Source organism: Piliocolobus tephrosceles, chromosome 6 (genome assembly GCF_002776525.5).
Source record: "Piliocolobus tephrosceles isolate RC106 chromosome 6, ASM277652v3, whole genome shotgun sequence".
Taxonomy (NCBI): Eukaryota; Metazoa; Chordata; class Mammalia; order Primates; family Cercopithecidae; genus Piliocolobus; species Piliocolobus tephrosceles.
In genome coordinates this window covers 12890186-12915894 of record NC_045439.1, presented here as the reverse complement: position 1 = coordinate 12915894, position 25709 = coordinate 12890186, and the positions used below count along the sequence as shown (strand labels likewise).

The 25709-nt window shown below is 38.4% G+C and overlaps 1 protein-coding gene across 1 annotated transcript in view; it reads left to right on the top strand.

Moving 5' to 3' along the window:
* Positions 1 to 25709, top strand: part of UNC79 (unc-79 homolog, NALCN channel complex subunit) — a 276415-nt gene that overhangs the window by 97448 nt on the left and 153258 nt on the right. The window contains exons 9-14 of the mRNA XM_023205526.2: positions 1312 to 1400; positions 2040 to 2080; positions 5427 to 5455; positions 9649 to 9878; positions 12304 to 12475; positions 14104 to 14334. Of these exons, the coding sequence (XP_023061294.1) occupies positions 1312 to 1400; positions 2040 to 2080; positions 5427 to 5455; positions 9649 to 9878; positions 12304 to 12475; positions 14104 to 14334 (792 nt within the window). The remainder of the gene's footprint in view (positions 1 to 1311; positions 1401 to 2039; positions 2081 to 5426; positions 5456 to 9648; positions 9879 to 12303; positions 12476 to 14103; positions 14335 to 25709) is intronic.

Below are 25709 nucleotides of genomic sequence, written 5' to 3'. Positions count from 1 at the left end.
TGGCCTGCTGCCAGTTTTTGTAAATAAAGTTTTGTTAGAACACAGCTATGTTAATTTTCTTACATATTGTCTATGGCTACTTTCATGCTCCAACAGCAGAATTGAGTAGTTGTGACAGAGACTGTGGCCCACAAAGCCTAAAATATTTACAAAAAAAGTTTGCCAATCTCTGATTTAACACGCCCCAAGTAGTTACTCATTACATCTAAGGAAGCATGAAACTTATATGAGGAAAATTCTCACTCTGAGCCTTTGTCATCAATATATAGTATACAAATGTTGATGGTAAATTAAGCAATTCTAACTAGATTCCTCAATCATTGAAATGTCTGAGTTTTCACTTTGAATTACAGACTGTTTGGGTTATAAGCTTGGATGATTCCCCCCTTCAAATTTGTGAGAACAACTAAGAAAAGAGTGTAGTTCCAGAAAAATTTGTGTATTAGGCATCTTAACTGCTGAATCAGCTAGCACATGAGTTGATTATTTTTTCGAGGGTAGGAACAGAATTCAAAAATGGCTTTGTTAAATTATAGAAATTTAAACTCATGCAAAGTACAAAATGCAGTTATCTAGATTTTTTGTTCATTTGACTTAAAAGATCCAGATACTGAAATATTCTGATGATCAACTGTGAAATTAACACTTTGCATCTCTGTGCTTAGGCTAGTGAAACCCAGCCATATCAACCAGTCCCAGCAAGGGCAAACAAATTATAGGTCACGTGTAGGAAATAAAAAACCACACTTGATAAAGAAAAGTTAGATGATTGATACAGAACTAAGATTCCAGAGTAAGAGAAGTGAACCACTCAATGTTAGATTTAATGCCAACTTTTTTGAATGAGGTATACCTTAAGAAGCAAAATTCTCTACCACTAGCATTTTGGTATCAGTTATGATTCTGAAATCTTAATAATATATTTTCCTTTTCCTAATGAGAGACTACTGTTGTTTACCACTTTACGGAAGGAATTAGAGTGAGTAATATACTGCCAATGTGAGCAGCAATTGAACAAGATGATTATTTTGGTTCTTTGTGGAATGAGAGTGAATTTCTCGACACTATTTATTACTTGAATTGCAGGTAACAGGAGAAATGAAAAACCACGGCAGCCACATTTAAATCCTCAGGGTGAACTCATCAGATAGTGCAGGGAGAAACATTTATTGGTAAAAAGGGTTTTACTAAAAATATTTATTCCACCTTGCTTTTGGAAAATCTGTCATTATTGAAGCATTTGTGCTAAGAATCTAGGGAATGTGATACCCAGAAACAGGAGAGTTCATTCCGTCTTTTTATGTGTTTCAGATGTGTATAGACCCTTCCCTGTCAGTAGCGTTGGGTGATAAACCACCCCCGTTGTATCTCTGTGAAGAATGCAGCGAGAGGATTGCAGGGTAGGTATAAGAGTTCTTAAAGAAAAAGAAATAGAGCGATAATGAGAAGATAAAAATCATTTGGACTTAAATTAGTTACATTACTAAAGTTTCTCACTAGCCTCTCTGATTTTTAAAGGTTAATTATTCTGATATTTAACATATAGCAAACTTTCATTGGGAACATTACAGCTTTGAAAAGTTGCAATATTTCTCTCCATGTGACATGAGAAGAAGGCAATTCCACTTAATAAATCAGCTGCTGCAATTTTGGAGTAACCCTGTTAAAAAGGCCACAGAGAAAAACAGATGTAAAAGAAAACTGTGGTTTCCAAACATGACATATAAATTATATGGATTCTTTTTGCTTGTTTGTTTCACAGAATCACACTCAGCTTTGTACAGATCATGCAGTATTTTGGTTGGCTTAATTAGCATCTGGAAAGTATCATTTAAAGATAACTGAATATGATGAAGTGCCTATAATTTATAATTTAGCTGGAATGCATTAGACATTTTAAGAGTTTATTATGATGGTGCTCTTAATTATACTTCCTTTCTATTAAAAGCCTTTCAGCAATAGTGTGCAGCTTATAAACATTCATGTGGAAGGAGACTATTTCAATGAAGCTCAAAAATGAATTTTGTTTTTTTCAATAGGGACCACAGTGAGTGGCTGATTGATGTTCTTCTGCCTCAAGGTACGGTTTACTTAGGAAAGGATGAATAATGAGTAATCATGACTAATGACATAGTTGCTTTATCTCCTTTTGTACTATTTTATTGTACAAAGACAGTCACCAAAGTATTGTATTCTATGAATATTCATTGAAATGAAGCATAATATCAATGCCTTGCTTATAATGTACTCACACATTTAATAATGAGGGAAGTAGTATCATCCCTACCAGAATTAAGGGTAGATATTGGAATTAGGATTCCGTAAGACTAAAGCCCTGCCAAATTATGTCTTCAGGGATTTTCTGTATCTGTAACAGGTGTTGTCAGTAATAAGCTGCTGCGCCGGGTCTGATTAAGGAGAAGAAAAAGAATAAGGAACACCACCTGGGAGAGAGATGAATAATTGGCCTTTTCCCTGCTACTATTACTAGTACTGTGTTGTCAGGAAGAAATCATTGAATTTCTCTGAGACTCAGTTTCCTCATCAGTAAAATGGGGATAAAGTATATCTAACCCATCTCAATGGAAAGACAAGATTTGAAGGCTTCTTGTAGTTTGTTGGAGTTCTCAAAGCTATGCCCTATAAGTTGGTAGGTCCCAGACAGAGCATTTCTCCACATATGGGAGAAGCAGCTCTTCCAGCTGTGTCACTGGAGGCTAAAATGACAAGGAAAAGTACTGACAAACACAGAGGAAAGATGAAAGGTGGAAACTTGCTGTGGGCATACTAAGTTTGAGTAGAGTTCAGGGCACAGGAAGAACTCGATGGTATATGACTTCAGATGTAGAAAATAAATGGATTCCCATCCTGGCTAACATGGTGAAACCCCGTCTCTACTCAAAATATGAAAAATTGGCCAGGCATGGTGGCACCTGCCTGTAATCCCAGCTACTCAGGAGACTGAGGCAGGAGAATCACTTGAACCTGGGAGCCAGAGGTTGCAGTGAGCCGAGATTGCACCACTGCACTCCAGCCTGGGCGACAGAGTGAGACTCCGTCTCAAAAAAAAAAAAAAAAAAAGAAGGAACCATGAAAGTCTCATCATTGTGAAAAATCAAGCTGCGCTCCTTGAATAAACAATGAATTCACATGTGAGTAGCTCAAAATATCCTCACTCCGTTGGATTCTTGGGGGGAAAAAAAAAGAAAAGAAAAGGATTCATGTCAAAGGCTCATTTGAAAGGAAAACCTTACGCAAACTAAATTCTAAGAACTTTTTTTTTTAAATTGAAGGCCTTTGCTTGATAATTATACTTTTCGTAGTCTTACTTTTCATATTAGATTATTTATATTAGATTCTTAACCTTAAGAGAGAAATTAATTTAGTGCTCCCCTCTGCAAAATGGAGCAATAATATCAGCCTCTATATTCTTCAAAGGTACATTTTGAAAATTTACATAAAAATATCTGTAGGTCAGGCGCAGTGGCTCATGCCTGTAATCCCAGTACTTTGGGAAGTGGAGGCAGGCTGATGGCTTGAGCCTAGGAATTTGAGACCAGCCTGGAAAACATGGTGAAACTGTCTCTACTAAAAATACAAACAGACATACAAAAAATTTAGGAGGGCGGGAGAGAAAAAACAATTTAGCCAGGCATGCTGGCATGTGCCTTTAGTCCCAGCTACTTGAGAGGCTGATGTGGGAGGATCATTTGAGCCCAGGAAGTTGAGGCTGCAGTGAGCCGTGATCATGCCACTGCACTCCAGCCTGGATGACAGAGAAAGACCTTGTCTTAAAAAAAAACAAAAACAAAAAAGAACACCACCACCACCAAAAAAACCTGTAAAAATATTTGGGCTTATATGGGTAAATGTAACTTTTTTTCCTTTAAATTAGGCTACTTAATTAGTGATCATCCACTGCTCTGAGGTAAAAGCCATAGTCAAGTTATAAAATACAAGTTATAAAATCTTTTTAAAATATGTCGCTGAGCAGTGATATTCATCTTTAGAGGAAAATTGGCAATAACTTTTCATTATTTATCTAGACATGTGACTCTAACCTCAGATGCTTCAAGATAAACTCTGGGATATCAAACTGTCAAATAACCATTAATTATACAAAACCAGTTTTTAAAAGTGAGTTGTAAATTTTATTGCTTTTTCATCCACTAGTTTAAGATTACCAGACAGGGTTTGGGAGACATTTGCCTTTGATCTTTTAAATAAATTGTAACATAGACTATACTATAAATAAGGTGTTAGTTCATTTTTTGAGTACATACTATTTCAGAGAACATATAACTGATTCTTGGAAGATTTATTTTCAAATGCTCTCCAGCATCAGTTTTCATGGAAATAATTGATGTGCCCACTAAAAAGAATTCTTATCCATTCATTAAAGTCAATCCCATATGTAGACAGTAGTTTGACAGTCTTGCTCCAAGTGGTCTACCCGTGGGATTGAAAATTGCTTTCTCTTAACCCTACAGCTGGTTTTATACACGCATTTTAAGAATGATATAAATTGATAATTTAAATCTAAGTAGTCCAAGTTAGTAATTTTTTTCTACCATTTTGATATTGCAAATAATCCCATGGTGATGCTGTAAATATATCACATCAACCCAGTGTCATAGTGTAATGGAAAGAACAGTAAATGGGGAATTTGGAGACTTTAACTCAAGGTCTGCCCCTAGCATTGATAGCTTGTGTGACCTTGAAGAATTTAACCACAGTGGTTCTCAGTTTTGTCCTCTGTAAAATGGGGAAATAAGATTAAAGTTGTTTGACTTTAATAAGATTTGATTTCCAAGTCATGTCTGAAAAGATTAAATTACTTGTAAGAGTAGCAGCATGCAGGTGTTCTTAACCTCACTAAACACACACCCCTAGATGAAAAGAGATATATTTCATGCTTTCTGAGGAAACTAGAAGCTAATAAAAGTAGACGATAATTTATGAGACAAGCGAAAAGCTGTTTGGGCCAAGTCCAGTGGTCATGTTACTAAGATTTAAAAAATTCCCCCTCTGTGGCTGCCCTTATTTAAAATGGGCTCTAGACCTGGCATGGTGGCTCACACCTGTAATCCTAGCCTTTTGGGAAGGAGGTCAAGGCAGGAGGGTCGCTTGTGGCCAGGAGTTCAAGAACAGCCTGAGAAGCACAGTAAGACCCCATGTCTAAAAAAAAAAAAAAACAAATCAGCTAGGCGTGGAGGGCCACCCTTGTTGTCCTAGCTGCTTAGAAGGCTGAGACAGGAGGATCACTTGAGCCAAAGAGTTCAAGAGGCTGTGATGGGCTATTATGGGGCCATTGCACTCCAGCCTGAGTGACAGAGTGAGACCCTGTCTCAAAAAATAAATTAATTAAGTAAAAATTAGAGCGGCTCTCTTTCTTTGTTGATATTTTGTGTGCCTTCCCCTTACAGCTGAAATATCTGCTATATGTCAGAAAAAGGTAAGAGCAAGCCATTTGTGTTGTTGGGGCATGATTTATTGTGTTTGTGTGTAAATTCATTTATTGACATCTGCCTTATTTCTGCACCGTGGTTTCCAGTATGTGCATGCCATTGTATTTGTGGAGGGGGAAAGGAAATAATTTAGCATGCAAGATTGCCACATCCAAATGGTCTCTATTTCCATTTCTGCTTTTGCTCACCCATCTTATGCACAATGTTTTTGTTCAGTAATTTGCAATAAAAGCCTATGTGTAATTCTGGGATAGGAGTCTAATTAGAAAAAGGTTTGAATTATACTGCAATTTATGGTACTTAACTTTAGTTAAGGATATATCTTGTATGCTAGAAATCTTGATTGTTTTGAAGTGGAGTGCAAATAGTCCAATTTGTATGTGTGAAAAACATACCCAGACTGACTGTATATGGACAGTATTTATTTATGTGTAACTTGAACAATATATATAGCTAAAGAGTCTTCCTTTAATATTTCCTTTAGTTTTTTAAATAATAGTTTCTCTAAACCATCTCCATCTTCTCTTCTTGTTTTAACAATCGAAAAGCTTGAGAGGAGGCAGTATGATGTCATAAAAAAGAACTTTTGACTAGTTGGTTGAGATTCTTGGACTCAGGCTGGTTCTGTTCCCTCCTACCTATGTGGACCTTGCACACGTGATTTAAACTTTTTGGGATGTTGTGAGTAGGTATATTGGAGGGCTGTCTCTGTTATCTATGGATGCATAGCAAATCATCTGAAAACACAGTGTCTCATATGGCAACCAGTTATTTAATCACAGTTCTGTGGACTGGCAATTTGTCCTATGCTCAGCTCAGCTAAGCAGTTCTTTTGATAAATTACTCTAGGCTCACTCATGTATTTGCAGTCAGTTGGTGGCTAAGCTGGGATTGGCTAGCCCCCGATGGTCTCACTTGCATATCTGGGGCTCAGCTGGGATGGCTGGAATGGTGAGATGGGTGGGGTGTCTGGGCCTCTCTCTTCCCATATGACATCTCATCGTCCAGGGGCTGGGCTGGACTTGTTCACAGGTGGCAGTCTTCTGAGAGAGTGAGAGAGTCTTACTCACTCAAGGCCTCTCAGAAGTCACACAGCATCATTTCTGTAGCATTCAACAGGTCAAAGCAAGTTCCAAGGCAGCCCAGATTCAAAGAGTGGAGAAATAGGATCATTATGGTTATTGAAGGAGTGGCAAGAATTTTGTGATCACATTTAACCTACCACAATCTGTCCTTTGGACGTAATTATTCACCTTCTATCCGTATGCAAAATATGCTCACCATTTTACATGACCGCCACAAGTCTTATTCATTTATGGCTTCAGACTTAAAGTCTAGTATCTTGTGATCTACATGTGATATGTCACTGATTAAACTTCTTGGTAACTGATTCTCTTGATTCAGAGTCCTGTGAACTAAGAAGGAAAGTTATCTTCCCTCTCTGCACCCAAGGCACAATGTTGAGACGGGGACAGGATCATAGCAATAGGCTTCTGTTCAGAAAGAGGAAGGGAAAGCAGATAGCAGTCATTGGTCTATAGCAGCTCCAGCCACAAATACATCAACAGTTCCTCTGTCTCCAGGAATAGCATACTTGTCTTGATTACAATCTGGTTTTGTTTCCTTGAAGTAGTTCCCTAATCTGTTATTGTCCTCCTGAGCTCTTGGCTCCACTCTCTGAGGCATCTTTTCTTTTTAATAAGTAATGGTCCATGTTGCAGCTGAGTAACTTTCTCAGTCTGCTTCCTGCATGTAGGAGTTAGGGTCCCATAGACCTCTTTTCATTTAGAACTGCGTCTGTTTAGTTTTAGCTGGTAGTGCTTTTGCTAGTATGACTTTCTTAAAAACTTTATGGATTTTCAGTGAATCTCACTGGGGTCCTGTGCCCCCGAAAGCCACATCTCTTTAATTATTTTTGAGGCAGTCCTTCCTACATTTTGGGCATTTCAGTGTGCCCTTAAAATTATTAGAAGCCCTGTTATAGCTGAGAGGCTCAATTTGGCACCAGCTTATAACTTTCTGAAGCCTTAACAAAGGATCTTAGAGTCATAGACCATATTCTTCTTTTGATCTTTATCCTGAGGCCATTCTTACTTTGAGAATCTTTTATAAGCTTGAGGGACTAGGATTCCAAACAGTTCTATTTTCTAAACCAGCATGTTTTGGCTCTGGGGACATACCTAATATATTTGACACCCAGGGTAGATCATTTTTTAACACTTCCCTTTTTATAGGACAAAGTTATTTTTAGTAACAAGCTTCAAATTAGCACATTTTTATTGCTTATCCTTTAATAAACATTGTGTTTTACTTAGACGTTAATTTGGAGGATTTCCATTAAGTTCATAACAGTTCAGAATTGTTTGAGTTTCTCCTGGGTAGTTTGTATTCTACCTCTTTGGTACTGCATATTCCCTGAATGGTATATTTGAAATAAGCAATGATAGCATTATGATTGGAAAGATGAAGAGACAGACCTTAATTATTTCAATTCTGTGATTTTGTGGGACCACTTGGAGTTATTTCTATGTGTTTAAAATTCAAAACAGTGAAACAAAGTGGTTGGAGTGAACGTTTGAAAACATGCCCAGCTGAATCTCCATCTAAGGGAAGCCTCTCTAGTTTACTTTGGAAATGAGCGAGCTGAATCCACGTGGGTTGAGGCCTTTCAAATATATTATCAAAACTTAGTAGGAATCCTAGCAATTATTTAGAACTTCGATCAACTCAAGATTATTTTGGGGGAAATGTATTTTATTGCTGACATTGTTTAGAATAGATGGCATGTGGTAATAAAGCAGGTTGACTTTTAGTTGGTATTCCAGATATTATCATATGCAGTGTATCCAGATACTCTATAAGAAATTGCTCAAAATTTAGCAGCATAAAACAGCAACATTTACTTATGTTCATAGTCTCTGTGGATTAGAGATTTGGACGAGGCATGATGGAGATAGCTGAGGTATGCCCTTAAGATCCTTACAAGTCATCCCCCGCAACCGGCTTTTTTTTTTTTTTCTGTCTATCTAAAAGAGTCTATGGTGTACCATATTAAATTCTGAGTTATTAAAGGGTTTTATATTCAAGCCCTTGTCATCATTTTTTTTCCCTACTGAGACCACATTTTCCTAATAGGCCCCTGGATTTGATGTTTGCCTTGAAACTTTTTCTTACCTTGAGAATCCTATGCTGGCTAGAAAGACTGTCCTGAGCTCAATATTTTCCCTTTAAATTCTAGGTGAAGACAGATTAATTCATTCTTTTATCTCCCTCCTCTCACAAGCTTCGAGTTCATAAAGGCTTAGAGTCTAACGCCCCCTTGGGGGTGTTCACATCTTTACAAGCACTATTGAAAGAGACCTTGACTATGTGGTGGTCGCATCTGTCATAGGCTTTGCACATCTCCAATAGCTTCATGTGGGTGCTGCCTCACTCCTCTGCCTCCCACCAGGGCAGCTTGAACGTAGCACCCCTGAACTTGGAAATGTCTTACGCTCCACCACTTTTCTCATTCCCATTACTTCATTTGTGGTGCCCTTCCTGCTATTGATGTCAACGCTGACTCTGAAGGGTTCTGGCTGTGTCCGTCCCTGTGGTCTTCATAGAGTGCTGGTGGACATGGGAAAGCCTGGTTTGAGGCCATCACCTTGGCACAGCGCAGTCCCTGTCTCGAATGCAGCATTTACCTGTCCTTGAATGAGACAAGGACAGAGGAGCTGCAGTGGAAAGTTACTCTTTGAGGTGCATAAAATAATTTTGAAAGAGTTTATTCTGGGAGTCAACATTATTTCTTTTCTTCCCTGATGTTCTGTGATGTTGCACTCTCTTGATCCATGGTTCTGTTTTTTTCTTTATATTTCTCCTGAAAACTCTTGGAATGTTAACTTGAAATAATCCAGAAAGTGTCCTCCTCCTCACTCCCCCCATGGCCGAGGTAACTTTACACAGGGCTTCCCAACACAGTGCCACTGATATTTAGAGCATTTCTACCACTCACAGGAATAGAAAACACTCCTCCCTTTATTTTTTAACTATGACTGAAATCTAGCTGGTGGGAGAATAACCTGCGCTTTGGAAACCAGTGGCCCTTGAATGTGTTGTCACTTCGAGTGGCCCCTGATTCTTAGCCAAGTTTACCTTGGTGGTCAATTTTAATTGATTTCACTTTCTTGGCTTCTAGAACTGCAGTTCCCACGTTAGAAGAGCAGTTGTCACCTGCTTCTCAGCAGGGTGCTGTGGTCGTCACGGAAACAGGCCTGTTCGGTACTGCAAGAGGTGCCACTCGAATCATCACAGTAATGAAGTGGGGGCCGCTGCGGAGACTCACCTCTATCAGACCTCCCCTCCGCCCATCAACACGCGGGAATGCGGTGCTGAGGAGCTGGTCTGCGCTGTGGAGGCCGTGATCAGGTAACACGCAGTTTCTTAGTAGCTACCTCTGACAACTCCACCTTGCTTTGAGCTAACCTCTGCACACTGAGATGTGCATATTTAATGCAACCTCAAATTCCCTTAGCCCAGCTGCTCACCTTCCCACAGCGTTGTAATGACGCTATTTTAATTCATGAATTCAATGAATATTTTTACGGATGCCAGTTATGTGCCAGGCACTATGCTGGGCACTTGGGAGGCAGGGGGGAATAAAATATAGTCTCTGCCCTTAAGTTACCTATGAAGGGACTAGAAAAACATAAGCACGTCATTGTGGTAAGGTTTGGTGAGCTCACTAATAGCCTTGGGGAGAGGGCGTTAGGGGAACTAAGTGAAGGGGCCAATCAAAGTGAAGCATGTGAATAGGCCTGACTTGACTGACAGCAGCATTAACCAGTTAGGAGGCGGGGAAGGCGACAAGCGTGAATTACCTGCACAGGAAACAGGTGTGGGACAACTCCAGGTAATTCCATACCGGGATAAACTCGACCCTGTGGAGTCAGACAAGGACAGCAGGGACAGGTCCTGCAGGCTACTGGGTTTTTCTTCTTCTATCACATTACCAAAAAAAAAAAAAAAAAAAAGCAATTGAAATAACTTCTACACTTGCTCACTTTTTTGTCTGATACTCATCAAGGCAAGATTTTTTGTTTGCTTGTTTGTTTTTGTTTTGTTTTGTTTTGAGACAGAGTCTGTCTCTGTCGCCCAGGCTGGAGTGCAGTGGCGTGATCTCGGTTCACTGCAACCTCTGCCTCCCCGGTTCAAGCGATTCTCCTGCCTCAGCCTTCTGAGTAACTGGGATTATATTTGCTAGCCCCCACGCCCGGCTAATTTTTCATATTTTTAGTAGAGATGGGGTTTCACCATGTTGACCAGGCTGGTCTTGAACTCCTGACCTCAGATGATCCACCCGCTTCGGCCTCCCAAAGTGCTGGGATTACAGGTTTGAGCCACTGTGCCCGGCTCCAGGCAAGATTTTTCTCTTTTTTTTTTTTATTAAAGAACCAATACGGCCGGGCGCGGTGGCTCACGCCTGTAATCCCAGCACTTTGGGAGACTGAGGCGGGCGGATCACGAGGTCAGGATTTCGAGACCAGCCTGACCAACATGGTGAAACCCCGTCTCTACTAAAAGTACAAAAATTAGCCGAGCGTGGTGGTGCCCGCCTGCGCTACTCAAGAGGCTGAGGCAGGAGAATCACTTGAACGCGGGAGGCGGAGGTTGCAGTGAGCTGATATCGTGCCACTGTGCTCCAGCCTGGGGACAGAGCAAGACTCCGTCTCAAAAAAAAAAAAAAAAAAAAAAAAAAAATAGAATTTAAGTTTTAAAAGATAGAGGCCAAGTCTTTTCTGTTTCTCTTATCCCAGTGGCTGACACATAGTAGAAATGCAATAAATGTTTGTCAAATCGAACATTATGGAAAGTTTGAAAAGACAAAAAACACTCAGCCATACTGTTATCATCATCATCAGTGTTGCTTGTGTTCTAATTTTATTCAACTGTATGTTTTATTTCTATAACCATAACCACAGTATATCCACAATTCTTTTTGAAATAACATTACACTATTAGCTTTTCTCCATGTCATTGCATAGTTTCCATATTTATCATTTTTAGTGGATATGTAGTATTCATCTAGCTATAACTTACTTTATCATTACATATTTAGACTGTTTCCAGTTTTTTACTTTTATAAGTAACTCTTTGAGAAATATTTGTGTACATAGTGCTGTACCTATATTTTTCATTTTCTTAGGGTGGATTACCAGATGTCAGGTACCTTGGTTCAAGGGGTATGAATATTTACATGGCTCTTAATACGTTAGCAAGTTGCTTTTCAAAGCATGTGTATGGATTTACAATGCCAACACCATGTATAAAACTTACCTATACTGAGTGTTGTTTTTTTAAAATTGGTACTTGTTTAGCAAATGGAAAAAAGAATTTTCACTGTTTCACTTTCATGTCTTTGAATACCAGATGGTGAATATTTTTCCATTTGGGTACAAGCTCCTCTATCTTTCCTTGTATCATGCATTTGCTGTCTGCATAGTTTCATGATAGATGTAGAGGAAGCATTGACTTACAGTGGGATGGTTGGTGAACCAGAAGTCAGAAGGGATCAATTCTGCTTGATGCTAATTGATTGGAGGAACTAGTCTCTTTGTGCCTCAGTTTGTTCATCTTTGAAACGGGAATGGAGTATAAAATAGTAAGAAAATAGAATGAGGCATCCTGGAGTAACTCATGATGCACAGTACTCAGTAACTCAGTAACACAGTACTCAATTTAAAGAAGAGCAATCCAGGGTGCCTGAGTACTCAGGAGGTACTTCCTCTGAATGGTCATGATCTAGAATGTGTTTTTTCACAGTCTAACTTGAAATCACACTTCTCTTTGGCAGCTTGTTGAAAGAAGCTGAGTTCCATGCTGAGCAGCGAGAATATGAGCTGAACCGGCGGCGGCAGCTGGGCCTCTCCTCTTCCCACCATTCCCTGGATAATGCTGACTTTGATAACAAGGATGATGATAAACACGATCAGAGGCTGCTCAGTCAATTTGGAATATGGTTCTTAGTAAGAAAAATAAGTTAACTGTTCTCCACTTTCTTATTTCTCATTCCAAAATTGTACTGATGAGGAATTTCTCCTGTTCTTTTAAAAGGAGTAAATAGTGAAAAATTAACCTTAGCAATGGAACTGAATTCTCTATGGCAGTAGCTCTCAATCCTGAGCTGCATGTTAGATTTACCTAGGAAGGCTTTTAAAAACTAACAATGCCCAGATTGCATTCCAGTATCTTGGGAATTTTTTAAGAAGCTCTTGGCCATTGATTTTGATGAAGAGGCAGGTGTTAAAACCTACAGTATCAGGATCTAGACTGGTACAAGTAGGAAAGTTGCTAGTATATATTGTCAAGTACTGGATTCAATAACATTTATAGATAATTCACATTCCATCACCTACATGAAATTTTTCTTGAAACTTCAGTCTCTGTGGAGCTTTTTGTATATTTATGGTAAGTCTGTGTACACCAGAGAAGTTATAGCCAAAGTAATGCAAGGAATATGATTGCTATTGACCGATTTAACTTCAACATCTATTCGGTAGAGATCAAACATACAGATCTAACATCCCAAGCAAGCTGAATTTGCCAGTGCTACAGAGAAGCAGGCTTTTGTTTTGCCCGTTGGAGACATTAATTCAGTCTCCATGGTGATGTATTTCTATTATGCTTGCACATTGTTCCGTGAAAGAGTCTTTACCAAATTGGCATTTAATTGCTGATTTCACATATCTTGTTCCCTAGAAGTTATTATCTAATGACACAATAGCTACTACTGTGAATGCTTTGAAGGCAAAGACCGTGCTTTATTTATTTATTTTATTCCTGGACCCTGCCATAGTACTTAATAAAAGATTAGTTCATAGTAAATGAATGAACGATGTTTTAAAAAGTCTATTTGTAGGCTGGGCATGGTGGCTTACGCCTGTAATCTCAGCATTTTGGGAGGCTGAGACAGGCAGATCATGAGATCGGGAGATTGAGACCATCCTGGCTAACACAGTGAAACTCCATCTCTACTAACAATAGAAAATATTAGCTGGGTATGGTGGTGGGCGCCTGTAGTCCCAGCTACTCGGGAGGCTGAGGCAGGAGAATGATGTGAATCCAGGGAGGCGGAGCTTGCAGTGAGCCAAGATTGTGCCACTGCACTCCAGCCTGGGCGACAGAGCGAGACTCCGTCTCAAAATAAAAATAAAAAGTCTATTTATGATAGTGAATCGGGGGACTCCAAGGTATCTGAATTATTACTAATACAAAATTCTTAGCGAAATATGATCACTTTAGAACTGAAATGTATATACATTATTTTCCTTGAGGATATTGATGAAATATTTTGTTGACCTAACTTTTGAGAAGCATTTATCTGGTGCAGATTATATAATGGATTTCTTGTAGGAGAAAATGCTTAATTGGAAGGTGAAATCTTGAGGGAAAATTGTTGTTGCAATCCATCTATCCCTGTAGGAAGGAACACAGTTTCTGGATAAGCGATCCCCATTTTTAAAACTGCCTATTTCAAACGGATTATCTGGGATATCTTTTTATTTTATTTTATTTTATTGCCTTTTAATGCACCTGTTATAATTTTGTAAAGACAGATGGAAACTGAACAAGATTCTAATCTACATACTTCTAGGTGAGCCTCTGCACACCCAGTGAAAACACGCCTACAGAAAGCTTGGCCCGGCTGGTGGCCATGGTGTTTCAGTGGTTTCACTCCACTGCATATATGATGGATGATGAAGTGGGAAGTCTGGTGGAAAAGCTGAAGCCTCAGTTTGTCACCAAGTGGCTGAAGACAGTATGTGATGTTCGCTTCGATGTCATGGTCATGTGCCTTCTTCCTAAACCCATGGAATTTGCCAGGGTAAGTGGAGGCCTACGGCTCACACCTTGTTAGAGAGGAGGACTTGGGGAGAAGTGCTGCCTTAGCCATGCAGGTATTATCAGTGTCTGCAGAGGAGGAACATCTCTCCTTATTTTAATTAATATAGCTAAATGAATTTGGTAACTATATCTTGGGTGATGTGCTGCTTCGATGTTGATTTGGGATGAGGAAGAATGGCAAGACGCATTTGTGAGGTATCTTACAGAATTTAAGGGACTATTCTTTCTCAACATTGCTGATTTTTTTTGAAGTGGGATCTTGCTATGTTGCCCAGGCTGGCCGCCTTGAACTCCTGGGTTCAAGTGATCCTCCTGCCTCAGCCTCTGGAGTAGCTGGGAAGCTAAATATTTTTATGAAGAAAACAACAACAAAAAAGCCTTTCTATGACTAGAGCTCAGTCCCCTTTTGGCTCAGAATCTTGGGAAAGATTACCATTCAACTAGGGGAAATGTCTTTTTTTCTTTTTTTAATAGTGTATGTATCTACAGATGAATGATAGAAGTCCCTGCCCTGCCATTTGAAATGTCAGAAAGTTTCAGGGTGAGACAAAATGCACCTATTCCTCTCGCTTAAGAACAGATTTCTCTATATTGATCCTCTCGCTTCTGCCTCAGTAGATCACATCTGAGAAGATCCCTTGTTTCTTTTTTCCTTTTCTTTTTTTTTGAGACAGGGTTTCACTTTGTCACCCAGGCTGGACTGCAGTGGCATAGTCATACTCACTGCAGCCTTGAACTCCTGGGCTCAAGAGATCCTCTCACCTCAGAGACTATAGGCATGTATCACTACATCCATCTAATTTAAAAATTTTTTTGGTAGAGATGGGGGTCTCTCTATGTTGCTCAGGCTGGTCTCAGACTCGTGGCCTCCAGCGATCCTTCTGCCTCAGCCTCCCAAAGTGCTGGGATTATACAGGCATGAGCCGCTGTGAGCAACCCATATTTTTTGAATATGATATAATTTGCGTCTAACCCAGAAAGGTGGATGTCCAGAATCAGGTTTTGGCAGTAATACGTGAAAGTTTTTTTCCAAGTATTTTCTAAGTTTTATTTTCATTTGTGATTTTTTATTTCCTTTCAAAGAGATCTTGAGGCAATTTTCAGTAGAAACCTGTGCTAAAGTAGGACATTTAAGGATAAAACAGAGCACAGACTATCTATAGGGGTAACTTTTATTGGAGTTTTAGGACTCAGAGTGATCTGTGCATTTATGGAGATGTACTTCTTTCTTCTTTGGTGCCACCTACTGACTCACTTAGAAAATGGAATTTTTGCCTAATGGAAACTTCCCGTTTACTGACATTCTTTGCCTGTGTTGATATGTTTTCTGTTATTATGTCTCCTGGAATAGTGAAGGATTGATGTGACATGCTTCTGGAAAATGAGAATAAATGATTATGTTGGGAGAAAAACTTTTCTTATTCCAACTTAGGTGCAGATGTTTTGGGGCCTGCAAATTAACTGATAACAGTTTAACTGGAGAGAAGACAAAGTTTATTTATGAATACATGTGGGAGAGCTCAGTGATAAATTATTTCCTGATTAGCCAGAGATACAAGATTTATATCAAACTTAACAAAAGGTTTACTTAAGGGCTTCAGTGAGAAGGTATGGAAAGTTCCATTGGGTTTTTTAATGCCATGGGAGCTGGACAAGAACTGGGCTATCTCCACAGCAGCTGAATTCATAGGAAACTCCTTTGGAGGGGAATAACAGAAAGGTATTCTCTGGAGACTCTGCTTGAATCATATAATGGAAGTTCAGATAAGATTTCTTTTTGCCTCTTCTTTAGCTTAAATGTTTTCACTTTAAAATAATCTTTGTACCAACTCTAGGGTTTCAGTGGATAACGTTTCCCTCCTCTGAAACCTCCCTTGAAGTTTCAACATACATGAAAGAAGCTAGGTTGATTGCTATAGAGGGAAGATTTGGGTTAGAAATTGTGAGGTAAGAGATCTGCAGAGGGGAACAAGAGCATAGAACGAGGAACCAGAAAAGTACAGATTACTGGTTGGGATAGATTATAAATCTAGGTTTTGAGTATGGAGGGCAGGCAGTTGAGATGTCTAGATGTTGGTCTTGAAGCATGTTTAGATGGTAGAGTGAGAACATCAGTGTCACAGTTACGGTTATTTTCCAGAGCACAGCAGAGAAGAGATGAGTGTTTGGTGAACTTCTGGAGTGGACCAAACTGTTGTAGCAATAAGTCCTTTGATTTTTATATCATATTGTCCTGCTTCAGCTTTTAGGGCTTTGTAAGAAGATAACCCAGAGTCTTAATAATGATCTAGGAAGTTAGGGTTTAGTTCTCAGTGATGCCATGTCAGGTGGGTGGTAGAAAAGTTGTGTTAATTACTGGCCAAATGGGCAAGACAGAAGGATCTAGTTTACCAAGAGGTGAAAAATATCTCAAAGGTCATGAACAGGACTAGAATCTGATCACTCACAAGCGGGGGTTATAGTTTTTCATCAAAACATAAAATTTCTCTCTACAATCACCTGCATTTTGACCAAAGATAATCAAAGTAAGACTACTTTTGGTTACAAAATTAGTCTCATTAAATTTGGTCTGATCATTTGCACAAGCACGGCAAGAATGATAATTGACCACTCAGGGCTTTTTAAAGTTTGCATTGCCGGAACTCTTATAAGGAATCTCAGATTGGAATTTTAAAGATTTCTTGATGCTAGAAGTCAAGCCAAGAACTTGTCATCAGATTTCATCTGCAATACTTATAGATTTGGGTGAATTCCTTTCTCCTTGAGGTCTCCCAAATATTCTAAGTTTCCTAGGAAGTGACATTTTTACTCACCCGTAAGGCTGAGAATTCTGTAATGCAGTTATCGGATCAGTTTTTCCAAGAGGTGTTTAAAAACATTGGCTCCATAAAGTCAATCTTAGTTCCTTAAAACTGTTTAGTCATATCAGGTTCCACGCAATTCACAAATATGACATTCTGCAAAGGCTTGGTAATATAAATGTAACTGCCCGATGGGTTCTTCCTGCCTGCTGCACAAAAAACATCAATTCACGGAATTGAGTAAAGAAAGCGTTTAATTGACATGAGGCTGGCCGTGCCACACAAGAGACTGAGTTATTGCTCAAATCAGTCTCATCAAAGGCTTGTAGGTTGGGGGTTTTTCAAAGCCAATTTGGAGGAAGGAGTTGGGGTGGCTAGGCAGTGGGTGCTTGCTGCTGCTGATGGTTGGGTTGGAGATGAAATCATAGGGAGTTGAAGCTGTCCTCTTATGCTGAGTTGATTATGGGTGAGGACACAGGAGGGGCTGGCAGCCCCAGGTAGAGCCATGGGTGTCAGACATGCAAAAAACATGAAAAGCTATCTCAAAAGCCTAATCTTAGGTTCTACCATAGTGATGTTATCTGCAGGAATAACTGGAGAAGCTGCATAAATTGTGACCTCTGGAATAACAGCTGGCAACCATTTATGTCTATACCTTAGCAGAATTCAGGCTCCTTTTCCTCCTCCTAGCCTTGTGGTCTCTTTAGAAAGGCATTTGAATTTTGGGGAAGGGCTACTATCATTTAAACTATAAGCTAAATGTCTCCCAAAGCTAGCTTGGCAGCTTAAATGCTAAACGCAAGAGGGAGGTTGGCTAGATCCGATCTCCTCCACTGTCATTATTTTCTCACTGTTATCATTTTTGCAAAGGCGGTTTCATAACCAAGTTTCCCAATTATGTCCTGTTAAAAGCAGAACAGATTCTTATTCAACTTATGCAAATAGCTCTAATGCTATGAAAATAAGAATATTCAATAAGAGCTTCTGAATTCTGGAGGAATCAACTAGAGAGGAAAAGGATATATTTCATTTTTGTTGACAAAGGTATAAATCTGCCAAATTATTGTGAGTTATAGATAGCTTAGGAGAAAAGAGAAAGGGGTTCCTTGTATCTGAAAAACAGAACATTGATTGAAAAACTAGCAATGTTCTAAACAAAAAATGATACAAATTATAATCATTTATCATTCAGTCCTATGTAATTCAGTCTTGTTCTGCTTGATTGAGTTAGCAGTTAATGAACCCATTAGCTGCTCCGCTAGAGTTCTGGCAATCCTTACTCAGTCCAACGGTATGATCTCAATTATTTAAGCAACATCACCAGAAGCCTGTACTCCAGAGTATCTGTCATAGTCCTTTCCACGGATCTCGGAGACAATCTGTTTATGTTGAAAATAAGCGTTCTTGCTAGTAGCTGATTGCAAGAGTTTTCAGAAAAACATCAGATAACAATTACTATCTGAAAATAGTCATAGTTAAAGATGGGCTGAAAGTTCACTGTGACACAGTTGACAAGGCAGTTTTGTTGTTTCTGTAGCATAAAACATTAAAATAATAACAAAATGATAACTGATAATGTTTTGTCATTGTTGTCTACCATCAGACAAAGAAGCATAAAGATGTATCATGCCAACAAGGGCATTGACAAATTTCTAGGAACTTTATATAATTCATGAAATATTTATATTCATAACATTTACCTACACAAATGTAACCTAAGGACAATTAAACATCTCTTTTTATTTGACAATGCTTTCCATAGAATTCAACATATCAAATAAACCTAATTAGTTTAGCGTATCTTTTTATAGGTAAGAACAAATCCTTTGAGATTTTCAAGGATATCTCTGGGAAATTTCAGTCAGTTCAAGACCAGGATTTTATTTAGGATTTGGCTTTGGAAAGGCAAAATATCAAAAGTTATCAGAAATGTCAAAAGATTTGAATACTTGATTAACCAACATTACAGGTCACTGTGAAATAATTCTTAACTATTTAACCTATGATACCAAGAGATTTCAAAAGTAAATACGGGGAGTAACACAATTGTAAGAAACAAAAAGAGAAACAAAACTTAGCTCTTTTAACATTTAGAAGACTTGGTTCTCTTAAATAATCTAGGACATGATAAAGACAAAAAGCACAGGAAGGCCAGGAGTGGTGGCTCATGTCTGTAATCCCAGCACTTTGGGAGACCGAGGTTGGAGGATCACTTGAGTCCAAGAGTTTGAGATCAGCCTGGGCAACCTAGGGAGACCTTGTCTCTACAAAAAATTTTTAAAAAAGTTAGCCTGGTATGTTGGCTTACACTTGTAGTCCCAGATACTTGGGAGGCTGAGATGAGAGAGAGGATCACTGGGAGGTTGAGAATGCAGTGAGCCATGATCATGTACTTGCACTCATGTACTAGCCTGGGTGACAGAGTGAGACCCTATCTCAAAACAAAAACAAAAACAAAAACCACAGGAAGTTATTCTGATATGACACAGAGTCTTTGTTTCTGTCTTAGTTTCTTCAGTTTGTTTGGGCTGCAATAGCAAAATACCATAGACTGGGTAGCTTATAAACAACAAATTTCTCACAGTTGTGGAGGCTGGAAAGTCCCAGATCAAGGCAGATTTAGTGTCTGGTGAGGGCCTACGTTCTGATTCATAGATAGTGCTTTCTGGCAGTGTCCTTATGTGGTGAAGGGGCAAGCTCTCTGGGGTCCCTTTTACAAGGGCATTCATTCATAAGGGCTTTGTCCTCATGATCTAGTCACCTCCCAGTAGGCCCCACCTCCTAACATCATCACATTGGTGATTAGGTTTCACCATAAGAACTTTGGGGGGACACAAATATTCAGACTGGTAGTTTCCTAAGCAGGTTTTTCAAAAGGTAAAGAGAAACATTTTACAACCTCTTATTAAGAACAGTAATAAGATAATCTAAAATATATTGTTTTTTTAAGAGAGAGAAAATGAAACTCTAGTTTTGCATCAGTATACTGTTAATATTAAAGCTCATTTAAAAACCTTACATAAATCTATTCAATCTTAGCCTACATGACCACACAAGATAAAATTTTCTTTCTCTGTCTTCCCTGCACTTCCCTTTCAGGTTTTGATCCTTTGCTCTTCCTCATTCAGGAATAACGAGTAAACAACTCCTTTAGGAAAGAATTGCTCTTTTCCCCATAACAAAACCGCATTCTACATTACTTGAATACTTTGCATACAGAGGTTTTTCCTTCATCCTGATTATATCCAGTAGTTCACTTTACATATGATTGATTATAATTTTCAACCCTTATTATCCTTTATTTTCCAGAGAAAACTATTAAGTAGACAACCTGTGAATTGCCGGTTGTATATCAGCATTTTTTGGCATTTCAGCAAAGTTTGTGAATATATCATCTCACAATTTCTAGAGGCATATTCTTCTTCTTAGTATGATTCCCCAATGTGGCAAAAAGAACATCCTTTTTAACAAACCCAAATGTCTTTAGTATCTGTAAAAAATAAGAAGCTAAAAGCAGATAAACTTATGATCAGCTATTAATGTGTTAATATTTTATCCTACTTAGAAGTGATCTAGATTTTCAATGAATATCTGCCATTTAATTTAACTTAGTATACTGTTTAAGTTTCAAGTTACCAAAAATATTTTGAAAACTACATCTAAGCAGAAACATTATAAAACATAATTACTGTTGATATAAACTTTGTCAGAATAATGATTCTATTTAATTAAAGTCAAATCTGTAAATTCTAAAGTCTTAAACATTGGTAAATATATTAGTTTATTTGAGTAGTCTAAGCCCAGGTAAGAGCAAAACATGTGCTCAGCATGGTACTCAATGCTGATAATTCTGAAAACACAGCTGTTTTTATTAAAACAACAATATTATACTTGTCTCATTTACAGATTTACTGAAATCACATACACTTGAAATCATTTGGGTTAGTTCCTGTATTTCTGAGAGTTTTAGGAATATTTTATTTGTATATGTTAAAATAAAAACCTTAGACAAATTATATTTAACAGAGATTAATTGAGCAAAGAACAACTCATAAATCAGGCAGTCTCTGAACCAGAATAGGTTCAGAAAGGCTCCAGCATAGCCATGTGGTGGAAAAAAAAGACAGGAAAAGAAAAGCAATGTACAGAAAATGGAAATGAGGTACAGAAACCGCCAGATCGGTTACATCCTGGTATTTGCCTTATTAACAGCTGGCTGCCTTTGATTGGCCAAAAGTCAGTGATTGGCACAAGAGTAGGTTACAATCTGTTTATACATGCAGTTAGGTTACAGTTCACTATGTATAAATAGAAACCGTTAGGCCAAACTTAGAATATGTAAGAAGACAGCGCTAGGCTAGACTTAATTTAACATGTAAGTTTATATGTTTTTCAACTGTCAATCTGAATTAATCAAAAGGATCAGAAACCAGTTTTAAAGCATGTATTTAAGCAAAAAGCTAGGAATGGCCATTCAGCAAACCTGGACTTCAGAGAAATGGGGTCAGTGCTCTGCAGTTAAAAGTTAAGGCCTTGCTTATACAGGCAGAAAACAAATTTAGCAGGATTATAACGTTTTCTGCACAAAGGTGGTTTATAAATTGCAACAATTTAGCTAGTTACAGTTTGTTTTCATTTCCATACAGCTAGTTTTCATTGCCTTTCCCATTTAAAAAAGTATATTTAACATTTCATCCTAGACAATATGATAGTCATGAAGTCTCTGTGAGAGAGGAAAGAGGAAGTTCCAGCCTGGCCAACACGATGAAACCTCATCTCTACTGAAAATACAAGAATTAGTTGGGCATGGTGGTGTGTGCCTGCATTCTCAGCTACTCAGGAGGCTGAGGCAGGAGAATTGCATGAACTCGGGAGGCGGAGGCTGCAGTGAGCCAAGATTCGGCTCTGCACTCCAGCCTGGGAGACAGAGCAACACTCCGTCTCTCACACACACACACACACACACACACACACACACACACACGCACAAAAAAAAAAAAAAAAAAAAAGGAAGGAGACTTCCCTGGCTCAATTTAGTCATTTACTACATTTTACAAAATAATGTAAGTAAGAAAAAAGGCTAATCTGTAATCAGAGAAACAAGGTTACAGTTGCCTAGGTTGCAGCTGCCTGTTTATGTGACTCAGGTCCCATAATCACATTCCCTTAAATATTTTAAAGTTCCAACAGCTTCGATTTTGAGTTACTTATTTCACAAAACCCATTTTGAATAGAGGTCTCTTAAGGAATTTTATAAAGTAATTTGGCAATATTCTCTGGAAGTAAGAAGATACCACATACACGTAATGTATATACATATGTTACAGACCATAGGCTCCTTGGCTGTCCATGTAAGGGAAATTAATATGGGGCCAAGAGGACTTCCTAGATAAGGCTTTATTTTTAGGATTTGTTCTCAAGTGCAAGGGAGACAGTGGAGGCACAAGAATCCTCCAGCTGGTTCCCCCCAAAAAGCTGGTAGGATTTATTTTTTTAAGGCAAAGCATGGGAATTGACATCAGCGGTAGAGTATAGAGGCTGGGTTGGGCAATGCATGTTAGGGGTAGGATATGCAGGTCAGCAAACCTGGTTGTGATGGTTGTCTTGAGTCACCTGCTAGTCTAGCCAGTGGCAAGAAGGCTGTAAATCAGTTGTTCAGCATTCCTTCCCGAGGTGGAAGACTCAGCAACTTTAGTTTAATTTTGGATCTCCCAAGGCCAGTGTCTGGAATTGTTTAAGTAAAAGGCATGGTTAAACATATAAGAGCACAGAAGAACAATACAGAATGGTTGTTTTCTTTGTATGACTATTAATGGATATGCATTGGTGAGGTAGTGGTATGGGTTTTGAGATCAGTGGGAATGCATGAAAGAACATTCTAGTGGGTGTAAGCTGAAGCCAAGCCACTTCCTTACTGTCTCATTCCCCTCTGAGAGATTTAACTCTCGTTATTCTTAAGGAAAAAGGACTGAAGATCTCATCTTCTGAAGCTGTACTGAACAGCTATGCTGAACAGGGTTGTTGTCCCTGTCTCACCTCAGAGGAACATAGAAATCTCTCACTGACTATTCTAGAGACCTGTAGGGACTAGAATCCTCCCGGGATGGTATGGGTTGGAATCCTTGGGCCATCATTAGCTCAACTTAGAACTGTTGAAGTCTGGAAGGCATAGACTTTAACCATCTGTATGCCTGTTGAATATAACAAATAATTATTTTAAAAAATCACATAGCACCCAGTGATAATTAATAAAATGCCTAAGTCAAGTTTAACAATGCTTATGAGAAGAAATCAGATGCTATTTGGAATTTAAGTGAATAGGCTAGAGAATGAGTCTCCTGGTGTCTGAAATATACGGCAAACATACTTTTAATAAGAGACATTTCTATGGAAACAAAAGAAAAACAACTGTTAATGGTGGGCATAATCTACCCAGTTATGAGGCTCAAAGCATCTTTAGTTATGGAGGAGGAGGGTGGTGGCAATTTTTCATGTTTTTTTGTTTGTATTATAAAGAATAAGCCTTAGTTGCAGAGCCTTAGCAAAAAGGTAGTAGCAATTTCATCGAGTTTAAGTCAGAAAAGTGGAAGAAAATGTTTAAAATGTTAGTTTGGAGACTTGCAGCTCAAAAAATAATATTAAAAAGCTCAAAAACAACAGATAAGACTAGAACCTACAACAGGTGTATTATATTCTTTTTCTCTCCAGTCTCTCATTTTTATCAAAGACAAATTATGATAGGACTGATGCATTTACAAAATAAATTTTAGTTTCATTATACTTGTTTTGATTATTTGCATGAAGTGCAGCAAGAGTAATTATTTGCCGTGTATGCTTTTTTTTTTTAATTGGCTTTGCTGGAACTTTGTTTCGTAAGGATTCTCAGATTAGACTTTTTAAAGCTATGAGCCTAGCTATGGATTTATCTGTGCCTGCAAACACTTGTATGAATTGGGTGAATTCCTCCCCCCTTGAGGTCCATAGATAACTTGGGGCTCCTGGACCTGTTAGAAAGTGAGATTCTTTACTTACCATAGGTCAGGAACCCTGTACAAGGCCTGCATAGACAGGACATGAGGGCAATTTTTCCAATGAACTTTTATTGGCTTTATACCTCAGTTTTTAGAAAAGTGGTATGAAAGCATGTAATTCTTATCAAAGCCTTGATAAAATAACCAGTTTCCCCAGCTGTGTCCTGTTACAAAAGAAAACAGATTCTTATTGCCTGTATGCAAACAACTATATTGCCTTAAGTTAAGAATACTCACATATAGTTTCCAAATTCTGCGGAAATCAGGTAGAGAGAAGGAAACATGCTCAAAATTTTGCTTATAGGTTATAGTTTATTCAATTGTTTAAAGTTGTAAATAGTTTAAAAGGGAAAAATGTTTTCTTGACTCTGAAAAACAAAACAAAAAGTGTCAGCAGCATTTCAGGAAGAAAGGTCATAAAAAGATTATTTCAATCTCCTATTCGTTTAGTCCATGAAATTAACTCCTGTTCTGCTTGATATTTATGGACACATTAGCTCTCCAAGAGGGTCTTACAAGTTTTTCCCTCCATTCTAATGAGTCAATCACCAAAGCTGTCAGAGACCTGCATTCAAGAGTATCTGTGAGAGTCCTGTAGCTGATTATAAACCTTCTTTTGGAATAGATCAAAACAAGACGAGTGTCTGTGGATGACAAGAGTCTTAGGACAGCCACAGTTAAAGATGCAATCAACAGGGAAATCTGGTCATTTCTGTGGCACATAATAATTTAACATAACAATCTTAATTGTTATTGATACCAGATACTTAGGCATATCAGAATCATAGGAATCTTATATAACTTTGGAATACATATTAATCACACATTTATATGTGTGATTATATATATATTCTAATATATATATTAGATATATATAATCTAAAAAAAGCTAAACACCATTTTAAATGTGATAGTGTTTCCTGTATGGTTTTAATATACCAAATAAGCTGCATATGTCTCTTTTGGACTTCAGAGGACCTACTATACAAAATGGTTAATTAGGTCAAAAAAGGCTTAATTCAGGATTTGGTTTTGGAAAGCTTGTCAAATATCAAAATTTAAAACATCTGATATTACAAAATAGGACCACAATTTATTTATTTAACCAACATGATTAACTTAAAGATTTCTAAACAGCAAAAATCCTTTAGTCTTTCATAGAGAGAGGACTCAGCTTTCCAAATAAACAGACCCAATAAAGACAGCATGGCTGGGCACAGTGGCTCACGCCTGTAATCCCAGCACTTTGGGAGGCCGAGGTGGGTGGATCACGAGGTCAGGAGTTTGAGACCAGCCTGGCCAACATAGTGTAACCCCATCTCTACTAAAAATACAAAAATTAGCTGGGTGTGGTGGCACATGCCTGCAGTCCCAGATGCTTGGGAGGCTGAGGCAGGAGAATCACTTGAACTCAGGAGGTGGAGGTTGCAGTGAGTTGAGACCATGCCATTGTATTCCAGCCTGGCTGACTGGCTGGAGCAAGACTCTGTCTCAAAAAAAAAAAAAAAAAAAAAAAAAAAAAA